The sequence below is a fragment of the Eptatretus burgeri genome, chromosome 13, assembly GCF_056783735.1.
Source record: "Eptatretus burgeri isolate ZD-2024b chromosome 13, Ebu_testis_v1, whole genome shotgun sequence".
Taxonomy (NCBI): domain Eukaryota; kingdom Metazoa; phylum Chordata; class Myxini; order Myxiniformes; family Myxinidae; genus Eptatretus; species Eptatretus burgeri.
The window spans coordinates 49,915,174-49,936,067 of record NC_140973.1 but is presented as its reverse complement, the minus strand read 5'-3'; the positions used below and the strand labels follow the sequence as shown (position 1 = coordinate 49,936,067).

Sequence of the window (20,894 nt, the reverse complement as noted above, 5' to 3'; positions counted from 1 at the left end):
GTGTGTGTGTGTGTGTGTGTGTGTGTGTGTGTGTGTGTGTGTGTGTGTGTCTGTGTGTGTGTGTGTGTGTGTGTGTGTGTGTGTGTGTGTGTGTGTGTGTGTGTGTGTGTGTGTGTCTGTGTGTGTGTGTGTGCATATACCTCAAGGCCATCCTAAACACCCTCTTGGAAGAGAGCTAAAGGTAAATTGCTTACAGAGAATAAAACGAGAGGAGAGAGATTTTTTTGTTTATTTAAACAATGGTTCCACCAATACAAAGTCAAAAGCAAGTGGACATGAAAAGCACTGTGATATAACTCAAAAGATGAGTTAACTCAAACATGATGGATTAAGTTAGTAAATGCACATCGAAGAGTTGTAAAATATCATGGAGAGCATTCCCAAGGAGATGATGGATAACATCACTCACTTGTATAATAGCTGGAGTAAGGAAAGTCAAAAGTAACACCAAATATACAAGAGTAAAAATCTTTGAATGCTCACCTCTCCACATGTCATTGCAGAAATTAATGTCATACATTTTCTGTGTTGACATGATTTACACCAATCATAATCCAAACATTTCTTTTCTACAAATTTATTTGTATTGTAATCTTGGTGATATTATATTTATTTTAAATTTATTTGTAATCTTGGTGATATTATATTTATTTTAAATTTATTTGTGATATAAGACAGTTCAAGTGGTCTAAACGGTCAAGGGTCTAAGCTATCTAATCTGTCTGAAGGGTGTAAGGGGTATATATGGTGTTGAGGTCCAAGGGTTCTAAAGGGTCTTTTGGGTTCTTGGTGACTTTTGGGTCTTCCGGGTCTTTTTTGGTATTCTGGGTCTTTGGGGACTTTTGGATGTTTTGGGTCCTTGGGAACTTTTTGGTGTTCAGGGTCTTTTTGGTCTTCAAGGTCTTTTGGGTCTTTAGGGCTTTTGGGTCTTTGGAGTCTTCAGGGTCTTTTGGGTCTTCAGGGTCTTTGGGTTCTTTTGGGTCCTTCGTGACTTGTGCGTTTTTTGGGTTGTTGGAGACTTTTGGGTCATCGGGATTTTTGGGGTCTTTTGGGTTGTCAGGGACTTCTGGGTCCTCAGGGTCTTTTAGGTCTTCAGGTGTCTTGACTCAGAGTGTCATGCTTTTCAGTCAAAGGTCAGAATTATTAGTTACATTGTTTAAATGTGCTGTTTAAATTACTAACATATCACTCAGTATATATCTGGCCCACACCAAGTTTAACAATATATGTTACAGCTCTCACATTAGAAAAGGTTCCCCACCTCTGCCCTGCACCATCCTATATTATAGATGTCTATAACCTTTATGATGCTGTTATTTTAATGTGCTGCAAATAATTTACCATAAAATTGTTACTTGTACTGTTCAGACATAAATACAAACCTTTTTATATACAAGATCAAGGCTCAAGGAAGTGCGATGTGACAGAGGGTAAAAGGCCAATGGATTGACTGTGGGGGTCTTGAAGGGTCTGTGTGTACCTTGCTGAACCTACACTTATTCAGTTGACTCAGTTTTGCCATTTTTAAAAGACATTCGTGTCGTGTCCTTGGTCTTGGGTATTCATAATTAGTTCTCTCTCCCAATTGAGCTGACCTCTTCTTAGCCATTCCAATGATCCTTCTTTGTCTATCCCCAATCTGTCCAACTCCTTTAATATGCAGTATATATTCCCTGCTCTTTTATCTTTCTCCAGGTTGTCACTGTATATCTGTTGATGTTTTGTCCTGTATTTTTGGCCCCCATTGGACTTAGTCTCTTCCTGTTTATGCTTATGCAGGACGCTTATGGATTTGGGCTCGATTTTCGTGCCTGTGTGTCCGTGCGTGCGTGCGTCCATGTGTGCGTCTGCAACCATATCTCGGACATGTTTGGACCAATCTTATTCACACTTGGCAGAAGGACAACACATGATACACACACAAGGAAATACACAAGAAAATACACAAGGAAATCAGACCCAGGTGGAGCCCATTCAGCCCATCATGCCTACTCGACATCAACACCACACTAATTTATCAACACAAGATCCAAAGAAGAAAATGCAAAATGTATTTTTAAGTGTTTTTTTTTTTTTGAATTTATCTATTTATTTTAAGTTTTTGTATTTTCTTTTTTTGCATTATTTCGTACATATATATATATATATATATATATATATATATATATATATATATATATATATATATATATATATATATATATATATATATATATATATATATATATATATATATATATATATATATATATATATATATATATATATATATATATATATATATATATTCTTCTCAACCGGGTGTAGTGGCATGCGCCTGTAATCCGGCTACTCCGAGGCTTGGGTTGGAGGATCGCTTGAGGACGGGAGCTCTGCACTGGGCCACGCTATAAGAGGGTGTAGGGCAACCTGGAATCATGGCGAAACCCAATCCATATCCCTGTGTCGTAAGAGGCGACCAGGGTTGCGTCAGGAAGGGCATCCGGCATAAAACCTGTGCCAAATCAGTATGCGGATCATAATGGATGATCCGCTGTGGCGACCTCTAACGGGAGCAGCCGAAAGACGAACAACAACATATATATTCTTCTCAGGGGAGGTGGCATATGGGCTTGGTTAAAAACACACACCAACCACACAGCACCTTTTAACGAGACCCCCAACAGCACTCCTTACAAATGCACACAATCACCTATCAATGCTTCAGCTACCTAAAAGTCCTGCCAACACCCCAATACCCCTCTATCTCCATAACTTCCAGGTACCTATCTCATTCCAATTTTAACTTATCTACTGTTTCTGCTTATCCAATTTAAACTTATCTACTGTTTATTCACACCACTATGCCACTACCTTTCCAGGGAGGCCATTCCATGCATTAACTACTCTCTGAGTGAAAGTCCCCTGCCTTGCTACCATCTTAACTCTCCCCTCCTTTACTCAGGATATGACTCCTGGTCCTATCACTGTCTACTCTGTTGAATGATTCATCTGCAGTTATTTTATCTTAAACATCTCTGTCATATCTCCTCGCAACCACCTCCTTTCTAGTGAATAAAGCCCTGTCTCCTTCAGCGCTCCTCATAGCTAAGTCTAGCTCGGCCTGGAATCAATCTAATAGCCCTGTGCTGAACCCTCTCTATGGTATACATTGTTACGAATTTGGAAGCTTACTGCACTCAACTTTCAGGTCCCCATAGAACAGTTATATCGGTAAGTGTGTGTTTATAGTTAGGGCTCCCTACCTGTGTCTAGCAGGAATTACATGTGTACGCTGCGGAGATTCGTTTACAACAAACCTCCTTCGCTGCACTTCACACACTGACGCCATGGCCCACGTGCGTTCGGCCACGTACATGAGTGGAGATTTCCATCGCCTCAGACCGGGACTCCGCCCAGGAAGGCAGGGGCGTGCCCCTTGTCCAATCATGCCACAGAAGGTGGCTTTCCCACGACACGCCGGCCAATGAGGGTTGAGATGGCCACAGAAGGCGGCTTTCCCACGACACGCCGGCCAATGAGGGCTGAGATGGCCACAGAGAGCGACCTTCCCACGACGCCCCATCCAATGAGGGTGGAGAGTGCCTCAGACAGCGATTTGCTGACCTCGGAGGAAAAAGGAATATAAGAAACGTCAGGCTGGGTAGTGGGGGTGGTAAAAGGGTCATGAGGGTCGTGGTCGTCGTCGTCGTGGTCATCGTCGTGGTGGTCATCATCATCGTGTTGTGGGTTTGAGTCCCGCCGAGCTGGATCATCGTCGCCTCTGATCTTCTCCTTGGTCTTGGTCGATTGGTGCGTGGCCGATTGGAGAGCGTGGTACCTGGTGCTTGGAGCGGCATCGTGTTGTGGGTTCGAGTCCCGCCGAGCCGGATCGTCGAAGACCACACGAGGTGGACAGATCCAAGCACAGGCTCTGGTCTCTTGCTCACCTGTCCCCGAGCTGGAGGCCTTCAATAAAGACTCAACGGGTCCATTCTTGTGTGTGTATGTGTGTGTCTGTGTGTGGGCCTGTCTTTAAGTAGCAACTGGACAAGTGCTTTTGCTTGTACATTGACTGCATTTATTATAGTCGGATAACTCTGCTCTTTGTATGTTCCCTACCCCCCCACCCCTCCATTTTGAATAAATCCCCTGTTAAATGTTTCAGCTCGTTTCTGTTTTTCTTTCATTGGTTTAGCACGGTGCGTGTTGGGAAGTTGGGAAGCGGCAAATTGTGCATTTGGACCGATGGATCTCGGTAACCATCCACTCAGGTTACGCACGGTTCGAGCAAGCTAATGACTCGTTCTGCTCGAGCTCCGCTGAGGGTGAATTTCCCCGGTAGTTTTGACGACGTGGGTATTTAGGTAAATTGAAATTGGCAATCGACCCTATCCCACACGGCGACCTATTGGCGATCTTCGGTCCAATAAGGGACTCGTCAGCTCCGGAGTTATCCGGGGTGACGATCAATAAATTCCGGGTGTTCGGTGGAGCCGACTCTACTGCTCCATCTAGCGGTCATGCTCGCCACCGAAACTCGGCCCCACAACAATATGTTCTTCCTGAATTGTGGTGACCAAAAGTGCAGACAATTTTCAAGATGTAGCCTCACTAAATTCCTGTACAATGTTAACACCACCTCTTTTGATTTATAAATGATCCCCCTCCGAAATCTATATATTACTAAAACTCTCATCTTGTATATATGTATGGATGTATGTATGTATGTTCCCAAAATACAGCCAAAACGGTACACGATAGCGCAAAAATTTTAGGGCCACCTTACTCACCATTCGCCTGCGGTGTGCAGTATCAATTATTATCGTTGAAATCGGGCAACGAAAAAATTATTAAAAAATCAATTCCCGCTTCAGTCAAGAACTCTTCGGGAGAATTTGATCAATGCAAACAACCTCAGCAGTATAGTTCACTGGAGTTATCTTTTTTTTTCTTGAAATGATTTTTTTCATCAACCGCTGTCACAACGGTAACCCAATGGGTTCATGGGTCGTCTAGTACATCCTAAAACTCTATTAGCTGCCTGTCACTGTGCTGCCTGCTTACCTCCCATATCTATTACCACCCCCAGACCCTTCTCCTGTGTGACACGCTCCAAAATTACCCCTTGCATCCTGTAATCTCTATTTTCATTGTTCTTTCCCATTCCCAACACCTCACACTTGCTCAGGTTAAATTGCATCTGCCAATCTTTTTCCACATCTATGCAAGTTTCAATACTTTCCTGAATCTGATCACCACCCCCTCTGCTATCCACCTTACCTCCAAGCTTTGTGTCATCTGCAAGTTTGGAAAGCCTACTCTTCACACCACTATGTAAATTATGAATAGTAATTATCCAAGTACTGATCCCTGAGGTACCCCACTACTTACATCCTCCCAGCAAGACATCCTCCCACTCACAGCTACTCTTTGCTTCCTATCACGAAGCCACTTTGCAATCCAATTAGCTACCTGACCAGCCACCCCACAAGCCCGCACTTTGGCTAACAACTTCCGATGTGGTACCTCATCAAATGCCTTCTTAAAGTTTAGAAATACTATTTCCACTGCCTTTCCATCATCCACCCAATCAAACAATGCTTCTTAGAACTCCAAAGGATTTGTTATATAGGAACTACCTCTGGCAAAACAATGCTGACTACCTTTAATTAGTTTGTATTTATTTAAATGGATCTGCGTCTGTACATTGTCAAGTTTGATTCAAAGTGCTCAAGCAAGCACTCCAACGGAACGGAGCGCTTGACATTGCTTAACAAGATGGCGGCCTTCAATGTGAACAATGCCATCTCGGTACTCGAGCAAATGCTATCCGGGTTGTCGTTTTCAATTTTACTCGATCCTGTTGTGAAAACAACGACCCTAAACAAATTTCTTGTGTTAGCAAGCAGTAGCTACAGAGAGTACGAGGATGAAGAAAATAAAGAGAAACTAGTACGGCTCTCGGTAGAATGCATACCACTACTAGGCTGAACAATTTACGTTTTATATCCTACTAATAGACCAGATTTATGTCTCTCCGAACGGATCGTTTGGAATCCCCCCCCACCCCCCCCCCCCACATCTACCTTCTCAACAATCCTCTGGAAGAAGTCCTTAATTTCAAGCTTCTGTGTTTCACTATCTGCCGTGATCTTACCTGGTAATGCCACAGTTCTAACCTGACCTTCAAAGCCAGTCGCCGACTGAGAATCCTCCATTGTGAAAAGTCCTTCCTTGGCCCACCTGAGCTCCTGACCACATACAAAGCTTTCATCCACAGTCTGATGGAGTACTGCTCTCCCCTCTGGGCTGGTGCTCCAGCCTCTCACCTTTCTCGGCTTCACGCAGTGGAAACCAAGGCATTTCGGATCATTGCTATCTCCCACGATAAGGCTAAGTCGTTGGGCGTCTCACTCTCTCACTGCAGGCAGGTCAGTGGTCTTTCTGTCTTCTACATTCTCCTCTCCAGTCTCGCCCCCCCCCGCTCTGTCTGCGATTTGTCCCCACCATATTTCCACAGGGAGCTCAAGGTCCGCCAACAACCCCCTTCTGGTGAAACTACCAAAATCACGAATCGCTGCTCACCTTCACTCTTTCATTCCTCTTTGTTCCCACCTTTGGAATAATCTCCCTCACTCTGTTCAATCCCATTCTTCCCTCCAGGCCTTCAAAACAGCTGTTCACCACCACCTCTTATCGTTCCCCATCCAAAACCTTGATGTTTTCTACCCCCGTTAATCCACCCACACCCACATCCCTCAAATTCCCTGCTTTTCTTTCTGAAAGTCCCTGTAGTGTCCATCTTGTATACCCCATGTTCCCCACCCCATCCCTCTCCCTTCCACAGATCTCCTAATGTCTCTGTTCCTCACTGTTTTGTCCTTCCACACCCCTCTTGTCTCATGCCACCCTTGCTGTGCATTTTATGTTCGCTGTCATACGAGCCTTGACAAGGTATGCAAACAAAAAAAACACATCTACATCTGTACCTTCATCAAAATCTAATCAGCTTGTTTTTTTTACCTACTCAACTCATCAACCAAGTTTGATCGGAATCCGTCCACAATGTTTTGAAAGATCATGCTATACACTATACAGTATATCGTTTTTGTGAATATCAGTATATCGTCATGTGGATATCGACTCATGGCCAAATAAACTACCACATATAACATGAGGAACCTTGGTTCCATGTGGTGACAGCACTATCAGGCACAAGCTGTCCTTTCCTTGATTGTAACAATCTGGTCACCGCTAATGTTTGAGCTATCAGGATGTTTACCGGTCAGTGGAATTCACAACTGGACTGTGTCTCAGGTATGAATTTGGAATACAATTTTTTGTCTGTACTGACTCACAATGGCCTGGGGTTTTCAAAATGCAAAGATAGACGAGTCATGAATTAGAAGCAAACAATAATGACATTCTTCTTCTACAAATGTGAGGTGCCACCTCATACTTTTACTTGAATTACAAGGATTTTAGTACACTTTGGACAATTTAACATAGTACAGTGGATGGGATTTGAACCTCGGTTTTCAGCATCATGAGCCATCTGTTTAAAATTGCTTTCTGTCTCTTGGCTGCAACAATGATTGGTATTAACTATACAAGTCTCCAAATTTTGGGAATGCTAAACATGAGAACACAAGTAATCCCTTGATTGTAATCTTAATGCTCGTCCAACATTGGGAATATAATTTTATCTTTTTACAAATCCAAGTCGTTTTGCACAACAATCTTGGACCTTTCTCCACTCTGTCTAAAGGAAATTGCTATATCAAAACCCGAAAACAGTCCATTTGTTGAACATGCAAATGCAATCATGAGGCTGAACTGAAAGGCTGAAAGGAAGGACTTCCCAAACCACAATGCAGTAAAACAGAAAAAGGAAGCTTACTTTGACATGGCTTTGGAAATCCTCCTTGTCACCCTCTGGTTGTTGGCAGCCTGTGTGGGCATGTTACTGCGGGTAAGGCTAAGAGCTACCTTTGTATTAATGAATGTTATTCATCATTATTGCAACTTAGGTTTGATGCCAACATTTGGAAGGTTGCTTCATTTTTGCTTTATGTTTGAGAAGTTACATTTTAAGTGTGGCTCTAATACAAGTGAGGCTCTAATACAAGTCACAATACAAGTGTGGCTCTAATACGGTTCCATGTTCTCAAATCCTACTCTGCCTTTTCATGCGTCTCTTTTGTTTACTTCCTTCCGCCTGCTCTCTCCTCTGCTATTCCTCTGCTTCTCCAGCCTGTCATGACCATAGCATCATCACTCACATTCACAAGAAGGGTGCAGAAACAGATCCTCTCAACTACAGACCAGTGAGCTTACTTCCAATTGCAAGCAACATTATGGAACACATTATTTCTGCTGACATAGCCTTTCCCCTTGTCAAGCAGCCTTTCTGATCAGAAGTTTAGTTTCTGTTCCAGTTGCTCATCTATGGTCATACTACTGCTTCGCTCTCAGCTATGGATGCTAGAGGCCATGAATCTCAAACAAGCGGTCAGGGCCGTCTAATTGGACATATCTCTGGCATGAGACAGTCTTGTTAAGCTCTCAGCCTGCAACATTCAATGTTCTTCGATTTCCTAACTGGCTCTCTGACCTCTTCCACTCACCCAGTCAATGTGTGGCAATCAATTGAACACTCTCCTCCTCTCTCCCAATGGGGGCTGGAATGCCCCAAGATAGTGTCTGGAGCTCAGTCTTGTTACTCATCAACATAAAGGACCTCCACAATGCCCTGGAAAACACTCTTCCTTTGTAGATGATTACATATTGCGTCCTATGGTACCCTATCCCATTTACAGGCAGACAGCAGCTGCATCAGTCTCTGCTGACCTGGAATTGGTTAGATGCTGGTCTGATAAATGGAGTATATATGTCAACCCTGGCAAATCTCTGTCTCACCCTGTCACTTGGGAAGGAGTTAAACAAACTCACTTTTTTTTCCACGGTCAGACACTTGAACTTCTTGTCCTATAAACTGACCATTCCTGCACTGACAATATATCCAAGATGGCCACCAAAGCCAGCTTCAACTGAGAAATCTTTGTCATTCCAAGTGATTCCTTGAAAAATCTGAAGTCCTTACAATCTACAATGCCTTTGTCAGTAGTTCAAATGAGTACTGCTCTTCCATATCGGCTGGTACCCCAGCATCTCATCTGTCTCTCCTAGATTATGTGAAATTTAATGCTTTCAACATTACTTGTATCCACCACAATGAACCAAAAGTGCAAATCCTGTTGTTATCACATTGCAGGCCTCTGTTTTTTCCACCTCTCCTCCAGTCCTGCTCCCTTTGCTCTCTCAGCCCTTTGACCCTCCTCACCTCCTCCAGGACATATATTCTTCCAGTAACCACCACCTAATTAAACTCCAAAACTCCATGTTTACTGCACACCACCACTCTTCTTCAGTTTGTTGAATTTCCTTCAGAGACAGTTTAATCCCTCTCATTCCTCCCAGGGCTTCAAGGAAGTGGTGAACCACCATATAATTTCACCCCAATTCTCTACTCATGATATCTTCTCCCCACATAATTCTAATTACCTCATTCAACCCTCCGAGATGCAACTTTCTGTCTTTCCCAATCTCATCTTTTCCTGTTCATACTTTCTCTTGCTCCATATGTGGCTCCATTTCTTCAAAGTCAATACATTGGCCTTTTACCCTCTGTCACATCGCACTTCCTTGAGCCTTGATCTTGTTTATAAAAAGGTTTGTGTTTACGTCTGAACAGTACAAGTAACAATTTTATGGTAAATTATTTGCAGCACATTAAAATTACAGCATCACAAAGGTTATAGACATCTAACAGGATGGTGCAGGGCAGAGGTGGGGAACCTTTTCTAATGTGAGAGCTGTAACAGATATTGTTAAACTTGGTGTGGGCCAGATATATACTTAGTGATTTGTTAGTAATTTAAACAGCACATCTAAAGAATGTAACTAATAATTCTGACCTTTGACTGAAAAGCATGACACTCTGAGTCAATTTTATGCTTCTTTACGCTCACCATTTTATCAACCATGACCAATGATACCAAAAAATTTTCACTTATTTCACCGCTTATTATCTCAAACTGTTCAGACTTTTTAAAAAAACAGGCAGTTGTGATACAAAATAATTCTTATATGTACTCGCTTTATCGCAAACTATAAGGTGATACTCTGGCAACAATATGTACTAAGATACAGAGCACATGTGTGGTCGTGAAGCTTGTCCTTCCTGTCTTCCTGCTCATTTCCTGCCAAGACTGATGCTTTTGCTTGTAGCAGCGAATATGGTTATATACAACTTATGAGGATTAAAGAAGTTGTAGTATTTCTTGGGAAATAAATTTTGTGGATTTTTAATAATCCTACATAATTTTTTTCTTCTTCTTTCCCTTCTTGTGCCATTAGGCACACAGGGCTGCTGAGGCAATGTCATTATCTAGACCATTGGGGGTTACGACCTGGACGAGTTGCCACTCCGATACAGGATACTCGACGGCAAGTATATCTGGATCGAGATTCAAACTCAGGCTGGACAGCCAGAGGGAATCTGTATACCTCCACATTATCCTGCCAGCCCTTCATACATAATAGCTACGTAAAATACTGTTGGACCTTGCTATTTACGGATTCGCTCTTCGTGCACCCTCTGTATCTGCGGGTCATAAAATGTGACTTGATTCGACTTTCAGCTTCGCATATTCACTTTTTTTTTACACTTAAGGACTGGTCTCTTATATCCACCTGTGAAATTGGAAATCAGCCAACATCACAGCATTAAAATGGTGTAAAAATGGATCTGCCAAACCACAGACCAATTAGCCTCCTGTACTTCCAATCATCAGCAAGGTCATGGAATCCATCATCACAGATGACATAAAATCATTATTTTTTTCTCCAACAGCCTCATCTCAGATCATCAATTTGGATTCAGATCTGGTCACTCTACCTTTGACATGCTGCTTCTCCTTTCCCAACAATGGTGAAGGCCCTCATTATCAGATATGAGATCAGGGCAGTCTCTCTGGACATATCTCGAGCTTTTGAGAGACTAGTATCCTGCCTAACTCTCCAAACTGTCTGCTTATGGAATCCAAGGCTAACTCCAATGTTGGATTACTGATTTCCTCTAATCTCGTAGACAATGTGTGTCTCTCAATGGAACCCTTTCATCAACTCTCCCAGTCAAGGCTGGAGTTCCAATCTGTTAGTACCAAGGCACTATTCTTGGCCCCATATTAGTACTAATCTTCATCAATGATCTCACTGACTCTCTGGAAAATTCTCTTGATCTCTTTGCTGATGACTCCACTCTCTGCCGTGACATCTCATCTTTCTGACAGACAGGCAGCAGCAGCTTCTTCCTTCTCCTCAGAATTTGACAAAATCCACAAACTGGTCAAACACAATTTTGCTTATGTATCCATATTGTCCACCCTTTGCCTTCTCCCTTACCCTTCATCGTTACTTGCATCCCTTGTTTGTCCGTCTCTGACTACTTTCTCCCTCCGCCTTGCTGTTACTTTTTCCCTTTTCTCCTGAATGTTTCATTTGATATGTTGTATCCTGATTTGTTCTGTGTAAATCGCTCTTCCACAAGCCTCGACCATGTTAAAAAAGAAAAACTTTTAAAAACAATGCCACAACATTCGTGGACACTGACATTTGCGGACCCTGACATTCACTGCATTTTTCAGGAACATATCCCCCATGAATAGCGGGATCCGACAGTACTGAACAAAATCTCACCATGGGGGCTGCATCAAAATGTCATGGGGCAGAGGTTCCCCATACCTCGTGTAGGTGTTGTTGTCATGTGTTTCGAAAGAGACGAAGAATCTGAAGTGGGAACAATAGGTTTATTCTACTAACAGGCTCAGCACAGGTCTGTAACTGGAACCAGTCACACGACTTCCCAGTCAGGCCTCAACAGTGCCTCCTACATGCTAGCATAAACCCAGGGCCGGCCCTAGATCAAATTACGCCCCATGAAAGCAGCACCCACTCTCTATTTGTTGATCTTTTAAAACTTATTATGAGGAGGTAGCGAGGACAGGCAGTGGTGAGGACATGGTGAGGGCAGGCAATGGTGAGGGTGGAGCCGATTGCGAGTGCAGGCAGGAATGAGGGTGTAGCAATAGAGAAAGGTAGGAATGAGGCCGGGGAGTTTCTGGTGGCAATGCAAGTATTACATATGTGGATGCTTCATTCTGCAGGAAGGATTGTACATATAGAGTTGGGTGCAGTTTCAAAGGAGCAGGAGTTAGGGACATTGAAGGAAGGTTAAATGACATCGTATCAGATCACGCCAGGAAGACGTTGGTTGTGGTACACCTTGCACCAAATTATGTTGGGAAAGTTCAGAGGATTTGAAAAATAGATGCAGAGATACTGGGGAAATGACTGAAAGCATGATTTTTTTTGTTGTTCGGTGATGTTTTTTTTGGTATTCTCCCAAGATGAGGAAATGGAATATAATTTGTGAGCAGAGTGATAAATGTCAACTTATGGCTGGAAGAATGGTATAGGGAGGAAGGTTTTACATTTAGGAAGGAGTAGGATTCATTTCGGGTTCAAAAGGATCGGTGTTTCCAGGCTGAAGGAGACATGACTTTATCTATATTATAAAAGAAGCAGTGTGTATGTGCGTGTGAGTTCCACCCATTGGTTAGACAGTTCGCCTGACTCCACCCGCAATTTCTGTACCATGGCTACCAATTTAGGAACCCTTTAGAATTACCCTTTAGAATTACCCTTTCCAACCCTTTAGAACCCTTCAGAACCTTCTATAACCCTTTAGAACCCTTTAGACTGGCCCTTTAGAACCCCTTCACCCAAGTACTGCTTTTTCTGGAAATGTTATTCAGGTTTGCTATTATTTCCAACCATTTCCCCTTCAAATTGTGATGTGGTTCTGCGAAGTTGGTGATAGCATGATAGGAGAGTAGACTTCAAACTCAGGCTGGGCTCCACTCTCTATTATTACAATAGCTATTGTGCCTGATGAAGTTGGCTGTGAAGCTGGCGAAATGTTTCCTGAGACCGGGTCCACTCTTGCTTTTTTGCTCAAATTAGCAGAGTCGATTTAGCTTTTTACTTTTGCTTGGAAGCACCTTCCACTTCTTTAAAAATGTGTAATCCCAACCGCCCCAATATTATACATATACATATATTATACATATACATATATATATACATATATATATATATATATATATATATATATATATATATATATATATATATACAGTAAACACATATATATATATATATATATATATATATATATATATATATATATATATATATATATACTGTGCTTGTTACAGTAAAACTTCACAAGGTCTCATGTATGAGTACCTGATTCCTGCATGGTGAAGTTACAAACTATAACACATATACCAAATCCCGAGTTGAAATATTTATGACAGTAGTACAATTGAAACTGAATTATGAAAAAGAGACAGAGACAGAGACAGAGACAGAGACAGAGACAGAGACAGAGACAGAGACAGAGACAGAGACAGAGACAGAGACAGAGACAGAGACAGAGACAGAGACAGAGACAGAGACACAGAAATGATTGTGGCAGATAGAATATCGAACTTGCTGCAGTGTGTATTTTATGTGAATACAATGTCTTCCATGAGCTTTGAATTACCCATTGCAGATATGTTGATGTTCTCGATAAAAAGGTAATAACAGAGAAAGCAGCATTATATAGCATTCAATATTGAATAATCCAAATAAAGTTTGTGTTTGCATTTCAGATGGACAATGTTATCGAGGACATCATCAGTTTGGAGAGCAGCATGAAGGATGAGGTGATGAATGATTACTCGGATGGTGCAGATGTGCAGATGACAAACAGTGTAAGAAATATCTTCCAGCTCTTTTACATGTATCACTGAGTGTACACATTCACCTCATTATGACCAGTTGCCTAAGGCAACTACATACTCAGACGAGGTTCAAAGAAGATCAAGGTAGAACTGACAGTGGGACAAACCTCAAGGGAATGAACTAACTGGAAAAGAGGAGAGGGAAGAGAAGAGGAAACACTGTAACTAACAAGTAAATGGTTGAGTTTTGAAAGGTTAATGTAGTAATAAAGATAATGGTTAGGAAAGGTAAATGAGCGTAATAAAGTTCATGGGTCAAAATAGGGGGAGACAAGATATGCATGGCTTGCTTGAAGTCCTGGAGGATAGAGTGAGACAGAACAGACCTGGAAGGCAGTTCCATATACAGGAGAAGTGGGGAATAAAAGAGTTGAGGTGTGCAGTCAGTCGGGATTTTGGAAATTTAACAAGGGGGTTACTGGAAAATGGGTTCCTTCTGGAGTTGCTGGGATGAGTCGGAGGACTGAGACAGTGGAGGGAGCAATGTTGGAGAACAAATTATAGAAAACAGAGAGACCAGTGACTTGCCTGGATTGTGGAAGAGCTTTATATTCTTGATGAAGTGGATTGTGGATGCATTCTGAAAGCAGCAAAATAATCAAGATTGAGTCACTCAGGAATGAGTGATCAGAATGAGCCCTTTTACATTTTACAGCTCCAGTAATTTTTAATGTATATAATGTCAAAGGTTATTGCATAAAATCATTGTTTTTATTCTAATGGGTTGTTCAGCAATGCTAAAAGATGGATTAATGATTTTGGTTGGAAGAGAAACATTAAGGTGTGGATCTAGAACTTACAAACTGATCTGAAAACAAACAGCTCTTGCCATATTCTTGCATCTGTTCCCACCACACACATCGTTAACAGAGCCAATTCGAGTTGTGAGCATGTTATGTTTGCATCCTTCCTTTTTTTTAACACATGAATTTAATTTAGATTAACAACGATTTATGTAATAAGGTACAAGAAAGTGAGTGATTCTATGTCTGATCTGGGTTTAATTATGGATCTGCAACGATAAATGCAGGAGAGTACAGTACAGTACAGTACAGTGCAGTTCATCTTGTTGGGACAAAGCTATGTTTCTTTAAACAGTATCCAGCTTTTCCAGCAACATCAATACAATACAGGGAAATCAATACAGGGGAAATTTGCATTGATGAAACCATTTCCTGAATGTTTGTTAGAATGTAAACGTGTCGTACTTAAAATATGCACTATATCATGTAACACTGCACACCATCTGTAAAGAAAAATGTTTACGACTTCCGACCACTGTATAGCGTCCATAAACAAAAAAACCCGCAGACACTTCTCTAATCACACTGTCATAAAACCGAAAAAAACCCCGCTCCTTTAGAGAGCGATCGTGCCCATGCAAGATCACATGACGTGCCATTGTCTTCAGCCACGTGACCTTCCGGTAACAAAGTGAAGCAACATGGGCCGACTTTTGTTTCTGGATATTTTTGTTGATGGATAGTTTCATAATTTTTTCCTGGAATATTGGCCTTGAGTTACATAAGTATGCAAACTTTCATAATTGTGGCCCACCGAGAAAGTATGAAACATTTCTATGAGTGAGTGAGTCAGTTTTGGAGTGAGTGCTTAGAAAGCTTTTTATACACTAGCTCAAGTGCCCATCTGCAGCGGGTCACTGAAATACCATAAATATTCTCTTACAGCTCATATGACCATGTTCTGTGACAGTTGCATTATCTAATTAGTTTAAAATAAAATTATTTTGTGTGCACTTATATCTTTACAATTGAATTCTAGCTTAAGTTTTCAGAAATAAGTCATGTACTCATTTTAATTTTTGAAAAATGCAATGCCTGGAGTTTCAGATACACATATATATATATATATATATATATATATATATATATATATATATATATATATATATATATATATATATATATATATATATATTAGGGTGTTTCATTTTTTCTGAAGTGCAATAATTTTATCAGCACAGGTTTGCCTTTTAACCTTTCCTATAAAAAGTGCTTGATGCAAAATCTTAGCGAAATGGGAGCGTGTTAACAGGTCGCACACTTTTGAATGGTATGTTGACGTTTTTAGCAGCGTCTCGCGTAGCGAACGCTGCTCATAGAGAGCTCAGCGTTGTTCATCTTCTTCTTGTTCTTCTTTTTGTGAAGACAAAACCTTAATCTCTTGGCCTCAGCTCTTGTATCGCCAAGATCCGGATCTCCTTAAATACTGAGCACATGTACGGTGCCTTTTGAGAGCGTCTATCATGAACTTTTAAATATTGTTACGAATTTGGAATTCAATTGCACACAACATACAGGTTCCCTTAGTCAGCTATGTCGATAATTGCATCTCGATATGTCGATAGCAATACCGATATGTCGATAGCAGATACCGTTCTTCGGCTGATGGACACGTATCAGATTGCTGACAAGATCATCGGTCTCTCATTTGATACGACTGCGTCCAACAGTGGCATGATTAGCGGAGCCTGCACCATAATTGAACAGTCCCTTGGAAGACCTCTTCTTTGGCTGGCATGCCGACATCACAATCACGAGGTGGTACTGAAGAACACCTATGAACTCCTCTTCGGCTCTCCCCCAGGTCCCGACATTCCCCTCTTCAAACGATTCCGAGGAAATGGGATGTCTTGGACAAGACATCTGCCGGTACCCTCAGCGACGAACAACCCCTGGATGAGTGGAGCGAATCACAAAGGCTGAAGATGATAGACTTCCTCAGGAGAGTCATCCATGATGCAGCCCACCCAAGAGAGGACTATCTCGAACTCCTTCAGTTCTCTCTTCTCTACCTAGGAGGATGGAGCGGAGATCTGCCTCGATTTAGGGCCCCTGGAGTCTACCATCAGGCGAGATGGATGGCAAAGGCTATTTATATCCTGAAGATTGCCCTGTTTTTGCAACAACTGGAGCTGACGAGTTCGGAAAAACGCGGAGTCCGACGACTGGCCCGTTTCGTCAGTCTCATTTACGTCAGATTCTGGCATGAGGCAGCTGTCCCAAACTGTGCACCGAAGAATGACCTGGAGTTCTTGGCGATTCTCCAGGTGTTTGTGGATAGAGAACTCGGGTCAACGGCAGAGAAGGCCCTCCAAAGGCACCTCTGGTACCTCTCAGAGCAAGGAGTGGCCCAAGCCTTCTTCGACGAACAAGTGTCTCCCGATGACCGGGCAGCCATGGTCAAGAACCTAAGCCGTCCAGCAACCTCGAAAGCACTCAAGAGACTTGAAAAGAAGAACTTCACTCTCCCTAACGGTCTTTCCAAATAGGTAACAGGGCGAACACTAGAGGCCATTGGGATCTTTGCTGGGAGGATGGTCACTACCCATAACATGGAAGATGTTTTGCAAGATCCACGAACTCGAGCCACCGTCCGAGGCCTGCAGGTCACCAATGATGCAGCAGAGAGAGGAGTGGAACTGATACAAAAACTCCAAGCCTGAACCGGACGAGCAGCAGAAGCAGTTCCTCCTCAAAGTTGTTCATCATGACCGCAAGACCGTCAAGAGAACAAAGGCTGGAGTGACTGCTAAGTTCCCTCCTGCTCCTTGAGCCCAACGATTTGATTGCCCTGCTCTCCTTGCATAATTGTTCTACATTTCTTTTTCATAAATTTTTTGTTAATTTTCAGTTCAATAAACGTTCATTGCAATTTTTTGTCTTCTCCTCCATTTGATTTTTTCAAAGTTTCACTTGAAATGTGGAATCTTGTCCAACTGTGGGACCACTAAATGTTGACAAATCAAACCAAATATTTGCCGAAAATATTTATGGGTCATAAGAAACAAGGGGACACCCCTTCTGACAATTTTCAACAAATTGCATTTTTTTACCACCATGAGTGAAACATGTATATATATATATATGTATATATATATATATATATATATATATATATATATATATATATATATATATATATATATATATATATATATATATATATACCATCGAGGCATGAATGTAGCTCCATTATAGTATGATATATAAGGTATAAGTCTGGGGTGGTTGGGGTTATAGCTTTTTAAAAAGAAGAAAGGCGTATTCAACCAAAAAAGTTAACTAGATCTACTCTGCTCATTTAAATAATCAGCAAAGAGCAGACTCGGTCTCGGGCGACATTTTACCCGCTTCTCAGTGAGCTTCCTCAGGCCAATAGACCCCATGTCTCCGCATGTGGCTGCTTTTTATTCCTGAGGTGACCAATTTATATTTGATCATGTGAATACGTTCCTGAAAAATTTAGAACGCTTTAGACTTGCCCATAAGAACCCCTTCTCTCAAGCACCACTTTTTCTGGAAATGGTATTCAGGTTTGCTATTATTTCCAACAATTTCCTCTTCAAATTGTGATGGGTTTCTGCGAAATTGGTGATAGCATGATAGGGGAAAAGGGGGATAGGCCGGTTCCCAGTGGTTCATGATTCCAAAGTGAAAAATCAAAAATCCCATGAATAACAGAAAATATGCAAAGCACAGGGCAGCAAATGTCGAAGCAGGTCAGAAAAACTGTGAATATGCCCACGAAAAACCACGAGTACATGAAGCACAGGCACGCAAATGCAGAAGCAGGTCAGAAAAACTGCAAAAATGCCCATGAAAAACTACAAATACACGAAAAAACTGAGTACGCTTTGCATCGGGCCATGAATATAGAAGCACATCACATTTTATGAACAGCGAATACATGGTTTCAACAAATATCAGGATCTGACAGTATATATCAGGTCAGGTCAGGTATGGGAGCATGTGCCAGAACAGCGCGTCGCTGCGTCCACTTTCCGCCGGTACTCCAGGGGCCTCCGTCTGGCCATCCCCCAGGCAGATGCCAGGCCCATCCCCATCTCCTTGAGATGATGGTCAACCTGCTGCAACCATGAGGCACGTGGTCGGCCCACTGGCCTCCTCCACTCATGAGACTCCCTCGCTGAGAGAATCTGGTAAGCAGGATCAGCGTCAGGAAAACGAGCCACATGTCCATACAGCCACAACTGACGCTCACGGACTATGCAGGTAACAAATCTCATCCGAGTCTCTCTCAGCAACTGCTCGTTGGACACAAAAGCCGACCAGCGATAGCCAAGGATTCTCCGAAGAGACCTGGTACCAAAGGAATTAAGTCTCCGTCTCAGATCCTTGGTCAGAGTCAAAGTCTCGCACCCATAGAGCAAGACTGGAAGTACCAAGGACCTGAAGACTCGGACTTTCGTCCTCCCGCACAGGTACCGGCAGCGCCACACCCCATGATCCAGTGAATCCATGACTCCCCAGGCCCGACCCAGACGTCTATTGACCTCTGACTCGCAGCCAGCAGAGACATGAATATCACTGCCAAGGTAAGTGAATCTCTCCACGACCTCAACATCTTCACCACAAACAGACACAGACAGGACAGCAGCATCCAAGATGTCACCGAAAGCCTGGATCTTAGTTTTGACCAAAGAAACCCGTAATCCCAGCGGCTCCAACTCCTCATTCAGCACCTCGAGGGCCCCCAAAAGGATATCTAAAGTCTCCGCAAAGATGACTGCATCGTCTGCAAAATCAAGGTTCGAGATCTTGACATTCCTAAACGATGCACCACAACTTGATCTCTCCGACATCCTCCCTAAAATCCAGTCCATACAAGTGCTGAAAAGTGTGGGGGCAAGTACACATCCCTGACGAACTCCAGTAACAACTGGAAATAAGTCAGAGGTGGTACCACCACACTTCACAGCACTCTCAGTACCAGAGTAGAGTTCAGACATCAGATCGATCAGTTTTGGTGGCACCCCACGAAGACCAAGAATCCTCCAGAGGACATCCCGATTCACTGAATCGAACGCTTTACAGAGATCAACATAGGCTGCAAGCAGCCCCTGCCGAAACTCTCGTCTGCGTTCGGTGAGGACACGAAGTGCAAGGATACGGTCAATCGTTGACCTCTTTGGTGTAAAGCCTGACTGCTCTGGACGCTGGTGCTCAAGCAGATGGTGGCGAACCCTATCGAGAATTATCCGAGCAAAGACCTTGCCCTGCACTGAGAGCAGTGTCACCCCTCGGTAGTTGTTGAAGTCTTGGCAATCACCCTTCCCTTTCCAGAGAGGGACAACAAGGCCCCTCTTCCAGTCAGTTGGGATGATGCCTGTGTTCCAGGCAGAGCACAAAACTGCATGCAACGACACGAGTGCAGCATTTTCACCAGCCTTGAGAAGTTCGGCATGGATGCCACAGATCCCTGGAGCTTTGCCCCGTTTCAACTGGTTCACCGCAGCCCGTGTTTCCACAAGCGAAGGTGGACCACAGTTGATTTGAGGGTCAGCAACAGCAATAACAGTATATATATATATATATATATATATATATATATATATATATATATATATATATATATATATATATATATATATATATATATATATATATATATATATATATATATATATATATATTGTTACGGCTGTGGAAATTTGTACAACACCAGAAAGGACCTCAGATCAGTTATGACGATAAGTATATGTGTAGTTAGATTTCCCCACCGTTGTTTAGAGGGAATTTCCGTGTTCACAAGGCTGTGATCCTTTGAGTGAGCCGTTTTTCTTTTCTCTATCATTATTTTGGACCAATCATCCCCCAACAACCAAATCGCCACCACCAACATCATTCCCAAACAACTACAACTCAAACACCACCACCCTCGCCTCTTTACCTCCAAAACTCCACCCCGCAAACATCGCTTCATTGCCATTCTCAAACGATGCCCGCCAGCAACCAAATCGCCACCACCAACACCCTTCCCAAACCACCACAGCAAACTCCCACCACCTTCGCCTTTCTACCGAATGTCGTGCCATGGGTTGTGAATGGGTTCCTTTCACCTCGAAAAGCGGATCAAGAATGATTCACGCCCACTTTTCTTCCATCCAATGGCTGAGCATCAGGTGGTGTCGCCCCGCCTCCGAACCCGCTGTGATCCACAAATTTGCATATACGC

General features: G+C 42.6%; 1 protein-coding gene across 1 annotated transcript in view; it reads left to right on the top strand.

The window, feature by feature from the left end:
• Positions 1 to 20,894, top strand: part of LOC147014439 (transcription factor EC-like) — a 160,184-nt gene that overhangs the window by 71,696 nt on the left and 67,594 nt on the right. The window contains 1 exon segment of the mRNA XM_085852386.1: positions 13,764 to 13,865. Coding sequence (XP_085708512.1) covers positions 13,764 to 13,865 — 102 coding nt within the window.